This window comes from Hippoglossus stenolepis, chromosome 21 (genome assembly GCF_022539355.2).
Source record: "Hippoglossus stenolepis isolate QCI-W04-F060 chromosome 21, HSTE1.2, whole genome shotgun sequence".
NCBI lineage: Eukaryota > Metazoa > Chordata > Actinopteri > Pleuronectiformes > Pleuronectidae > Hippoglossus > Hippoglossus stenolepis.
Window position 1 is genome coordinate 17,402,610 of NC_061503.1, and position 11,980 is coordinate 17,414,589.

At 44.8% G+C, this 11,980-nt stretch overlaps 2 protein-coding genes across 2 annotated transcripts; one reads left to right on the plus strand and one right to left on the minus strand.

Moving 5' to 3' along the window:
- Positions 1-625: 625 nt before the first annotated feature.
- Positions 626-4,919, minus strand: LOC118100620 (ADP-ribosylation factor-like protein 3). Its single transcript, XM_035145917.2, has 7 exons — positions 4,795-4,919; positions 4,153-4,256; positions 3,574-3,717; positions 2,486-2,602; positions 2,281-2,331; positions 1,807-1,992; positions 626-1,715 (listed from the first exon to the last, which is right to left on the minus strand). Exons 2-7 carry the CDS (start codon positions 4,219-4,221, stop codon positions 1,668-1,670), a joined length of 615 nt encoding a protein of 204 aa, XP_035001808.1. The 5' UTR covers positions 4,222-4,256; positions 4,795-4,919; the 3' UTR covers positions 626-1,667.
- Positions 4,803-11,947, plus strand: sfxn2 (sideroflexin 2). Its single transcript, XM_035145914.2, has 12 exons — positions 4,803-4,935; positions 7,337-7,578; positions 8,021-8,191; positions 8,271-8,369; positions 8,658-8,733; positions 9,399-9,484; positions 9,901-9,961; positions 10,070-10,136; positions 10,214-10,263; positions 10,357-10,406; positions 10,503-10,550; positions 11,033-11,947. Exons 2-12 carry the CDS (start codon positions 7,424-7,426, stop codon positions 11,130-11,132), a joined length of 963 nt encoding a protein of 320 aa, XP_035001805.1. The 5' UTR covers positions 4,803-4,935; positions 7,337-7,423; the 3' UTR covers positions 11,133-11,947.
- Positions 11,948-11,980: the final 33 nt, after the last annotated feature.

Sequence of the window (11,980 nt, forward strand, 5' to 3'; positions counted from 1 at the left end):
ATACACATCTAAATCTAATTTATTTGACAAAATGACTCCTTTTTATGTGGATGTGTTTGGTGTTTTACTTTCTTCTTCCTTGTGTTATATTGTTTTATGTATTTTCTTTATAAATCAGATTTATAAATTGTTTAGTTTGTCATTCTCTGCCCATAAATAATTTAAACCCACCAGCGTTCACTCGGGAGCAGAAATGAGTCTTTAAACTTAAATGAAATAATAATGTGACATTTATCTTGATAAACATTTTCTCCTGATATATTTGTGCCCATATCTCCCAGTCTGACTTCTTCTCACCATCCAAATCAACACAATTGAATAAGTAGTCAAGACCTGAAAGTCGTCAGTAACGAACCAGTTTTATAGAATGAATTTAACAGGACGACTTTGTTGCTTCTAGAAGCTTCTAAATCATTTTTCGTCTGTAACACAGAGTCATTACTGTGCTGTCTCCCACAGAGGCCTCTCCACAGGCTCGGGCGCTGTCAGGTACAGCTGACTCCACCTGCTACTGGTGTGTGAGCGCGAGAGGTTAGACACACAACAACAACCACCACAACCAAAACCTAATCCCTCAACTTCCTGTTTGTGCAGGAAGCAACTTAACTCAATAAACGAAGCCGCATGATTTCTGAGACACGTTTTAATTCACCTACAGTACCTTCAATTCTGGACAGATTACATTCAAGAATATCAAAAGGAGACGTCCAAAGAGTGAATTCCCTCACGATACAGTACATACCTCTGTTAAAAATCTACCAGCACATATTAGATATGCAAACATTATAGATTACCAAGTACAGCGGAGTAACGAATCCTCTATAACATGTGCATAACCTAACACATGAACACAGGGCTGAGCTATTTACATTTGATCCAAAAAAAAAAAAATGTAGTTCCTCATAATCTTTTTTTATACATATTAACATGTACAGTAATATTCTTTATCGGGGAGAGTTTAAACCGTTTTCTCCAACTTCCTTAAAATCACACACACACACACACACTGGTTGTTGTTTTCAAAGCACTCTACGCGCTACTTCACCATAAATAAAACAGTTACAAAAATATACCTCACTTCAAACAGAGCAGGAAACGCGCTTACAGCCGATGTGGAATGACAAAAGTAAAAGAAAACTGACGGAATGAGACGGAGAAAGAGATGGAGATTGGAGGGTGGAGGTGGGGGTGGGGGGTGGAGCTGGTTTCCAGGACAGCGGGCGAAACAGTTAAGAGAAGAAGCTGGAATTCCAATGAAAGAGCGGTTTAACGGGAATGTTTGAGGTTGTGACGGGCTGCGGACGGTGACTGGGATTGGCTGGGACACTGGTGGTGACGTAGAGGGGGTGGATTCCCTGGCGTGGGCCGCTCCAGCAGCCCCACCACCACCACCACCCCCACCTCTCCTCTTTCTAGAGACCAATATAGCATGATGTGTTGAGATTTGGTAAAAACAGTGATAGAGGAATGCAGGGGGTAAAACTCCAAGTCCATGTTGGATTAGTAGTGTGTTTACATTCACAGGTATATCCCATCGTACTAAGGCTCAGGAGGGTGTGTGGGTGTGTTGTGGTGTGTGTGTAGTGTGTGTGTGTGCGTTTGTGCATTTGTGTGTCTGTTTGTGTGCTGCTGCTGTCGTTTCCTCCTGAGGAGCAGAAGACTAGAAGCTACTTTTTCTTGGAGTTGACGCTCTTGCAGACCCAGTTCATCCCCTCCTGGAAGTGGAAGAACAACATGGTGAGAGGAAGCGAATAAAGACGATCACAAAAAAAAAAAGGGGCGAGAACAGGGAACAGGTCGACTCACTTGAATCCCCTCACCGGTGAGGGCGGAGCAGGACTGGATCTGCCACATGCGGTCGCGGATGGTGTGCAGGTTGAGACCCTCTGCGATCTCGGAGGCCGGGGCGGCGGTCAGCAGATCCTGTTTGTTTGCGAAGATGAGAACAGGAACGCCGCTCAACTTCTCTTCATCCAGCAACTCAGCCAGCTCCTGTAACACACACACACACACACACACACACACACACACACACACACACACACACACACACAACTGTTGGTTACACATAAAGACACAAAACACACTTGAGACTTCAGCGCCGCTTTTGTAAAATAACAAATATGAAGACTTGACTCTTGTGAGACTTATAAAATAATATGTCTTGACCACAGACTTTATATAAAGATGGACGACGTGAATCCCTCAACAATAAAAATAACAGATAGGACCCCACATGTCAATTGAAAGGACTTAGATCAAATATGAACCAGTACCAACCTGACCGGTTTCCTCGAACCTCTTCCTGTCTGCACTGTCGATGACATAGATCTGAAACAAAATGGAGGTTCTCCCCGTTAGTATCTTCAGCAGCTCGTCTGTGCTCATGTTTAAAATAGTCCCTGAGGCGGAGCAGATTAAAAATGCAGAGCAAACCTTCAGTAAAGTAAAACACAGCGTCTTTTCTGTATTAAAGTCCACTCACCAACACATCAGTGTTTTCAAAGTAGTTTCTCCAGTACGGCCTGATCTTCCTCTGGCCTCCAATGTCCCAGACATTCAGTTTAAAACCCTGAGACTGGACGCTCTTGATGTTGAATCCCTGGAGAAAACACAAAAGAGCATCAGACAAGGAAACTCAAGGCAATTTCGTCTTTCTGCAGAGGAGCCTCTCAACCTTGTTTTACTCGACAACAAGTGGCAGAAAGGTGCAAAAGCTCGGGGCAGTATGAAGGAGGTGTGTGATCGTCGGTCTTGAATTGATTCTGCTGCATGACAACGAGCCCAAACAAACAGCCAGAGACATGAAGATCTGTCTCCAGGGACAAGAACAACAAGGAGTCCCGGCCCCTGAAGAGCACTAGTCTCAACATGGTGGAGTCTGTGTCACACGAAGAGGCTGAGGCCCCTTGTTCAGACCTGGAATCAACATCCATCCGGAGTGGCTGCGACAAACAGACACTCGGGTGCGGACCCAGGAATTGTTTTCTTTCTTCAATATATTTTGACATGATTCATGGATCCAGATGAAAACAAATCGGTCCACAAAACACTTTTGGAGTTTCAGGGGTAAACGGCAATACAAATGAAGTAAATGGCGACCACGTCTTCAAACGTAAAAAAACCCCAACAGAATAAAAGCATAACAAGCCTCCATCCTGCTCATGTGGTGTCATCCAAGTGTCCGTAAGCCTCGACGTTCAAATTAGACTCAAAACAAGGTCATTTACAGAAAGTTTTCAGCCTGAATGTTCGTTGTTATCCTCCTCGGAGCCTCGTTCACGTCGGCGTGCACACTCCGCACAAGCTAAAGGCTAAAAACTGTGTAAATGACCTTGTTTTGAGTCGAATTTGAATCCATCGCCATTGACTTCAATTATATTAGCGTCGGCTGCCACGCTGTTCACCCCTGAAACTCCAGAAGTGTTTTGTGGAATCAGACACGTCACCCACCCTCCATCACAGTTCAGTGATTAGTTTCATTAAAGTTTGATTTCAACATCCTGCTCTGACCTTTCCTCTCTCGTGACCGTTTGGGGCCTTGAATGGAGTGGGGGGGGGGTGTCTCCTCACCTGTGTGGGGGTGATGTGGCTGATGTCCTCGGACGCCAGCTGTTTGAGCAGGGTGGTCTTCCCGCCGTTGTCCAGACCCAGCAGCAGTATCCTCACCTCCTGGTCCGGTGTGCTCTTTAGCTTACGCAGGATGGACAGCAATCCCTGCACCGAGGGGAGGAGACAGGAGGAGAGAGAGAGAGTGAGGGGGCAGCACTGGTGCGGGAGGTCCACCATTACACAAACAAACCTCCCAGTGCAGCCTCCTCTCGCCACATTGGCTCTGGGTGATGGGTAAAGCTCCTGGCTAACGATGCTAACGATGCTAACGATGCTAGCAGCCCGTCCCATCATCTGTTGCTGCTCACTAATGAGAGCTCAACACAGCTAGCGTGCTAAAGCTAATCCCCCCCCCACCCCTCCCCTCCCCTGATAACGGAGCGCCGCGACGACGCAGCTTCTTCGGCAGCTTCGCGACAAAGTTGCGCACAGATTATTCGTCGGTGAAACATGCGCAGCGCAAGTGGGCGACGGTTTGCGTCAATGTTATCGCGTGAGAGACGCGTGGACGTCGGATAATCGGGACAGACCGAAACTCACCATCTTGTTGCTTCTCTCCTGGAGACGCCGCCGAGGGTTACTAAGGGGAGTGACGTCACACGCACGCATACGTACAAAGCTCGGTCCCGTGCTGCATTCACGCGCTGTCGGACAAGATGATAAGAACAGAAAAAAAGCCCCGATTTCAATAAAGTTATTTCATTCTATGATATTCATAAACAAATTTAATGTAAACATAAAACAAGGTAACGATAAAATAATTATTGTTGTGCGTCGTTCCAACTTCAGGTGGCGTTCACGTGATTTTCCATTTTTTTCCCAACACCACGTGAACGCACCCTTAGCGAAGATGCAACGTGGGGGGGTAGTTAGCTAGCAGTTAGCTAGCAGCTAGCCGCATGCTAAGTGTGTGTCAACAAAACCTGCGCGTTACATTTTGTATTTATTTACTGTGGCTGCGTTACTTTTAGTTACTGCTCGTAATAAATCTCCTTCATGTCTGCACGAGACTTCGAAACCCGCCATGCTACCAGGGAGCTAATGGGCTAGCTAGTTAGCATGAGGGCTAGCAGGAGGTAACTCGACACAACATTGAGTTCAAATCGGTGTGTGTGTGTGTCTGAGTGTGACCCTGTGTGTGTGTGTGTCTGAGTGTGACCCTGTGTGTGTGCGTGTGTTCACCGGCAGTAGGGGGGGGTGGCTGCCCCGGCCTGTGATTGGACGAGGGCCTGCCACGTGCACATTTCTCCACTGTGCCCTGAGCCTCCACGATCACATTCGGTCTGACGGTGACAGCTCCTGCTCTGCGGAGGCGTCTCTCAGGTAAGACCCAGCTGCGGTGTGATCGGAGCTGCAGCCTCCGTGTGTCTGTCTCGTCTTCATCATCTTCATCTTCTCTCCTGCTCCTCCACTGGTAAACTCTGGCAGATGTTGCATCACTCTACTGGGACGTCCCCACTCCTCGGTCTCTCCTGACACCCTGCAGCTCACCCCACTCTGGCCACACATGTGTTTCTGCTACATGGGATCTCACGTGTTTTCTGCACACACACACACACACACACACACACACACACACACACACACACACACACACACACACACGACCTCGAACCCCAACAAGCTCGGTTTGTAGTTTCATACACGGGATCACATGGGAGCTGCTGAGCTCTGGCTTGCAGATCCAGTTTGTCAACCTCTGAAAGTCTTTGAGCTGTGCACTACTGAAGTACACAACTTGTACTTTGAGTATTTTCTATATATATCTCCTCCACATAACTCTCTTAACTGGGCCATATTCATTCTGTCTGTGCAACCAGTTCACTGTTCATAGTTGTTCTTGTTTTTACACTGTACATACTAGTTTTTTATTCCATTCACATTTTTTATATGTCCTTACACGTAAGTACGGTGGCTGAGAGAGCTCAACGCACTGCAAATTGCAAAAAGTCACAACATGTACTTTGAGTATTTTCTTTATATGTCTACTCCACCACTATTTACATTTATCATATCTATAAATACTCTTCTCTTACCCAGCTGGTGTTGTGTGACAGCTGGTGTTCAGGGTCACCTGACACACATACATCTGCACATACCAAACACATGAAGAGCTCATGAGATCAGAGGCTTGGTTATTGACTAAACTACCATCAGTGTTAGAGCTGAGATTATTAAATCCAAAGTATATCAGCTTCTTCCCTCACACACACCACATCCCTCCACCAAGTTTTGTGGAAATCCATGTAGTAGTTTTTGTGTAATCCTGCTAACTAACACACATACAAACAAATGCGGACGAAAACAGAACCTCTTCGCGGAGCTAATCAAGTATTGTTAGTTTAAAATAACGATTAAAACAACGATTATTTCAACCATTGATACATTTTTCATCCAATAGCGATTAGTCGATTAATTATATAGACTGTGTTTTTGCACTGCATTTCTCTAACCTGTGAAGATTCTCATGCAGGTCATCATATCTTTGTACATACGTAGGAAATTTCACAATTTACAAATTACTTGGAATAATGAATCTGTTGGTGAAGTCTTTCGTTCACAGTCTAATGACCCAGTTTCTCCAAAGGGAGATTTATCCTGTGCAGCCTGTCAGTGCCAGTTTTAGCTGATTTTCTTATCAACGTTTCATGCAAGAGTCTCTTTGATGATTGATCCATGTTCCCCACCAGGTTCTTCAGGCCTTTCCCCTACTTTCCAAACAAGCAATCCAGTTCAAACCAGGCTGATCCTCCAGAGAGCACTGATACACTCCTCTCCCCATGTGGCCTTTTATTTACTGAAGATTACACAGGGCAGCGTTGTGTTGCTGGGAGATTTCTCTTTTCACATAATTCTTGCAGCAAATGATTAGTAATGGAATGATGAAGATGTACAGAGGGATGTTTTGAGCTGCGGTCAGCAGGTTGTACTTCCTCCCGATGCAGAGTAAGAAGCAAAATGCTGCGGCCGCAAAAAACGCAGAATGACGACCTGTGGAACCATTTACCAGCAGGTGGTCAATGATTACTAGTGGAAATTTAGCCCGAGATAATTTTTTTACGGAGGATCAGGAGTTTATGTTTGTCTAGAGATATGATGGGTTTGAACCCAAGGGGGCATGTGAGGAAACAGCATATTTACAACAGCTTGGGAGGCGGCTACAGCCAAAGAACTTAGGGCTAAAACTAGAAGGGCACTCAGTGGAGCACGTACCTGCGCCAAGGCCCAACAGTCCCCTTAAATTCAATCAAGCTGCTCTAAACCGCTCATACTAATAGAAATCAGCCCCCTGAGCCTTTTTTCATTAAGAGCCACGAATTATTCCCTGGGAAAACTGTGAGAATGTCAAAAAAAACATCCTATTGCAAAAGAAAGAGGGAAAAAAAACAATCCTGGATCCAACTTCTTCATCAAATCTGCTGTTGCATCTCTGGGACTCTGTGGTTCCAGGTTTTCATATACGTTTCCTTCAAAGCCAAACACACACACAATTTGGAGTTAAAAGGTAAAGGAACCTGAGTAACAATCTGTAAATGTTACATCAGCTCAGTTGAGGCCTCGCTGGTTTTAACAAGAACGATCTCAAACATGAACCAGACATGTAATTCATTCATTAACTGTGATTCAGTGAAGACTTGAGGTGCAGCTGAGGTCTCCTGTTGTATCATCTCCTTATTTTTAAATTCAGTTTGTTACATTAACCTCCTTCTCCTTCTTTCTCCAGGCTTCAGCTGCAGCTGCCCAGTGACCTTCTGCAGAGTAACTTCTTTATGCATCAGGTCTGGGACTCTTTTCTTTTCTTTCCACCACGATGGCTTCGAGCTCCTTCAACATCGACGCTCCACGATGGGATCAGTCCACATTTATGGGCCGACTGAAATACTTCTTCAACGTCACCGACTGTCGAACAGCGCTGCTACCTGACTCGCAATTGGACGAAGCAAAAGCTCTAGTAGAAAGCTGCAGGTACGAAACAAAAAAGGAAACAGAAACTATAACTTCTGTGTTTCAGCAACAGTTCATTTAAAAGTTGTGCGGAGATTCAAAGACCAAAGTCTAAAGGAGTCGGTCTCGCCCACAGAAAACTCTGGTGAAGAGCCTGAAACGTTTATTAAGAAGATTTCAACGAGATTCGAGAGCTTTTGGTGATGAGAACCGATGCCTGTGTCAAAGTATTTGGAGCTCTATGCAGAAGCACAAAAATGGCGCACGGTATATAAAATATGTTTATGACTTTCCCCTCCCCCAAATCCGTTGTGTGCATTTCAGCTGTGTCCTCCCTGCAAGTTTCAGCACGAAAAAAAAGTCAAAACTCAAAAGAGGCTACAAAAGAATGTGTCTGCAGGCCGTGGAAATGTCTACTTCATTCTATGGTAGTGAGTGTGTTCCACTGTGTGATGCTCTGCAGGGCAGGGTCCATCCCTCCCGGCACGACTGAGGAGCAGCTCCACTTTGCTAAGCAGCTGTACGACTCGGCCTTCCACCCAGACACCGGAGACCGCATGAACCTGATCGGCCGCATGTCCTTCCAGGTGCCCGGAGGCATGGCCATCACCGGCTGCATGCTGCAGTTCTACAGGTAGTGAGGAGCCAACAGGACGAGCTGCTTTTTAACCCATAAAGGAAACTGTCATGGTCTCATAACTCTGTGTTTCCAGGACAGTTCCTGCTGTGGTGTTCTGGCAGTGGGTGAATCAGTCCTTTAACGCTCTGGTCAACTACACCAACCGCAACGCTGCCTCCCCAATCACTTCCAAGTAAGTTCCTGTAAACTCCACTAACACTCGTCATGTGGAGGGTCTCAGATCCACCACGATCCACATTCCAACGGGAACCGCCCTCTGGACTGGAGGAGGAATGACACAAAAACAACACAATTACACAATTGGTCGATCTTACGCAGAAGTCTACATGCCACTAAATATGAACAAGTGTATTAAATCTTATCTGGATAAGAAGAGACGCGTCCGTTTCAAACGATTAAACGACTTCTGAGTGTTTACCAGCAGTGAATGTGAAAACAGCTGCTGTCCTGTGTGTCTCAGGCAGATTGGAGTCGCCTACATCACAGCGACCAGCACAGCGCTGGCAACAGCAGTCGGACTCAACCTCTACACAAAGGTACAAACCCCCACTTACTGTTTCCTGCACCTGCACAGGATTCACTGAGAGCTTTGTGTTTTCAACGAGTCATTCTTCATGTTTGATTATCACCAAACTCGTCCGGATAGTTAGAAACGGTTAATTGAGCAGCTGTGTTTCCTGTAACTCAACATCCACTTACTTTCTTTGTGTTCTTCTGGTCCTTCCCCATCTCCTCATCTTCCTCAGTGGTTGAAGACAACAGGAGCAGTGATTTATAAGATACATTTGGAGAATATACAAATGGTTTATTAGTCACATGATAGTTGGATGATTCTTTCTGTGCAGTGAAGAAGAACATGACATGTGGTGTAAGGCCCCAGTTCAAGCTTGTGAGACTTTGAGTTCATTTAGTTTTCAAATCCATTTTAAAGAGATTGTCAGGAACATGTGTTACAGTCCTCATCAGTGATGGAGTTTGATCAGTTGTCATGGTGATGGCTCAGTGCGACCAAGGCAACAGAAGCCATGCTGTGTCTCTTCAAATGTCCTTTCACCAAATCTGACTGTTATCACACTGTTATTATGTTACACCTGCTGTAGTATCACAATGGGACTGATGTTTTCAGCATCCTACTTGTCTTCTATATTGAGGCCTGTGTCTTTAACCCCTGCCCTATTTATCGTTTCTCTTCCTCCTGCAGAAAGCTCCTCCTCTCGTGGCTCGCTGGGTTCCCTTTGCAGCGGTGGCAGCAGCCAACTGTGTTAATATTCCTATGATGAGGCAACAGTGAGTCCTGCTGTGTTTCTCTTTGAACTCCTAAAAGAAATGTATGTATGTGGAGCGGGGGGGGTACTGTGGTTCGTATTGTGCAGATTTCATTGGTGAAATCAAAGTGTCTTTTCCAGCGGAGAAGCCACAAACACAGCATTACATTTCCTGCGTTGGATGATAAATGAAGTGTTCATGCTGCATTACTGGTATTAACATAGTGGTGAGACGTGTCTCGCTTTCAGGGCTGTAACAAAATATGTGTGGAGGCCAAATGTGAATATAATGTCTATATAATATAAGTATAAATGCAAATATATGCGTTATCTGTTTCTATCCATGCAAGCAGCATGTCATTGTCTAACAATGTGGCTCCATGGGTGACAAGAGACACACACCATCAATGTTCAATATCATTTCTCTCTCTTTCCCAGGGAGATTCTGAATGGCATCGCTGTCACAGATGAAGATGGGAACAAACTGGGCCAGTCTACGGTCAGCACCCCCGACACACCTTCACACACACTGTCATTTATTTGTGTGGATTAGAGTATAGCTGATTTTTATATATAATTCACAATATGCTCTTTCTCTCCTGTGTAGAAAGCTGCAGCAAAAGGCATCACACAGGTGGTCATCTCTCGGATCACCATGGCTGCACCAGGAATGAGTATGTAGAGAAGTTTCTTTTTATAAATACGTTACTGAATCTTCCTCTCTTAATGTGTTTCTCTTTTCTTCTGTCAGTTATTCTCCCCATCATCATGCAGAGGGTGGAAAAGTACAAGTTCATGCAGGTGAGACCTTTATCTTCACTGCCTTCCCCCCCGTTAAACTCCTCATCACGATTGTGTGCATCTGTTCGCAACTCTTCTTCTGTCTTTTCACAGAGAATCACGTATCTCCACGGACCAATCCAAGTGATGATGGTGGGCGTGTTGTAAGTACAAGAGGTTTCAAGGTTCACAGGATCTTTAATGTCCTCTGAGACTTTCATGGTAGAAAAAATTAACTTCTTTTTTCTCTGTTCTTAAAGTTTAATCTTCATGGTGCCGGCTGCCTGCTCCCTGTTTCCTCAGAGATGGTAATGAACCCGTTTCTGTACTTTCACCTGCTGACACGTAAACTGTAGCTTCAGCCTTTTTCTGACACGACCTGCGGGTAAAAGCCGGAGAATCGACTACAGAGTTTACACACATGCACAACGCATGTGTGTTTGGGAAAATGAAGATTACATAATTGTCTGGTTGAGTGAATTTGTGATTTAGTTTGAAAATAAGACGTGAAGCAATGTGGAAGATTCTCCTCTGAATATAATCTCGTATTTATAAATTCAGATTTTGATATCTGATAGGGTGCAGTTACCTAGAAATGCTCTTAAAGCGCGTTGAAGGAAAAGAACTTCACTATCTGAGAAAATCGTGTTCTCATTAGCGATGATTGGTCTGTTTAGTCTGCGTAAGCAAAGGAACCAGCATTCGTTTGTTTAATCAAACTGATTCTGACCACGCTTCTCTTCTTCCTCTTCTCCTTCTCATCCTTCATCACCACCTCTCTCTCTCACAGCTCCATGGCCGTGTCCAAGCTGGAGCCGGAGCTGAGAGACTCCATCGTGTCTCAATACGGAGACAAAGTACAACGAGTCTACTTCAACAAAGGCCTCTGAGGCTGAGAGCGCTGATCACTCTTAACTACACACAAGACCGGATAAATACTGTTAGTGTTTGTCATTTGTCTTCAGTTTCATTAAATGACGCCGATTAGCTTCGACGTCCTCAAACCGGTGCTCATCTGTGGGATTTGGGATCAATCTTGTCTTTCTTCAGCGTCTTAATGATTTCTGTTTTCTTACATTACACATGACGGATGAGTGGGGCACAGTGAACTCCTGTCCAGACACCAAATGATCTCATCCTCTCAGGAACAGCACATTGCTTTTCCAGATTAAAATCTCTGTGTTGGTTGCTACTCGTCTGTAGTTGTTTTCTTTACCTGTTCAGTGTCTTGTTCTCTTCCTGCCAACCCTCCTTTACGGTCTGTGCCTTCCACAAAGTGGCAGAAGCAACAATGCTGCTGGACTTTGTCCTTTCAGCTTTACTGTGGAACCAGAGCAATTCCTCTATGCATAGTTTTATAGTCTGAAGTGGTCATGATTTAAGGTGGATGCTGCCCTCTGCTGACTTGTTTGCATGATTTATCTTTGAGAGTTTTGCCAGTTTGATAATTAGGGCCCGAGCACCGACGGCGGGAGGCCCTATTGAAATTGTAAGGATTTTTTTTTTTTTCAGGCAAATGAATTGGCTTTTTGAGGGCTTTAACATGCTCAAATCATTACCAACGTTTGCAGAAAATTAGAAAGTGTTCTGGAGTAATTTCCATTCTGTTTGTAATCAAATGTACTATATTAAGTACAAGGGTGAAGACGTTTTCCGGTTTTGAAAGATAGACTTGTCTGTGAACGAATAAAAACGTTTTTGAAGAGCTGTGTTAATTGTTTAGCTGTAGAAATTTAGG

Coding starts and splice junctions, on each gene's coding strand:
- sfxn2 (XM_035145914.2), top strand. CDS start 7,424: ATGGCTTCGAGCTCCTTCAACATCGACGCTCCACGATGGGATCAGTCC. Junction 8,192..8,270: donor TGCATGCTGCAGTTCTACAG/GTAGTGAGGAGC, acceptor CTGTGTTTCCAG/GACAGTTCCTGCTGTGGTGT. Junction 10,407..10,502: donor GTGATGATGGTGGGCGTGTT/GTAAGTACAAGA, acceptor CTGTTCTTAAAG/TTTAATCTTCATGGTGCCGG.
- LOC118100620 (XM_035145917.2), bottom strand. CDS start 4,221: ATGCGTGCGTGTGACGTCACTCCCCTTAGTAACCCTCGGCGGCGTCTC. Junction 3,718..4,152: donor AGGAGAGAAGCAACAAGATG/GTGAGTTTCGGT, acceptor CCCTCGGTGCAG/GGATTGCTGTCCATCCTGCG. Junction 2,603..3,573: donor GCCACATCACCCCCACACAG/GTGAGGAGACAC, acceptor TGTTTTCTCCAG/GGATTCAACATCAAGAGCGT.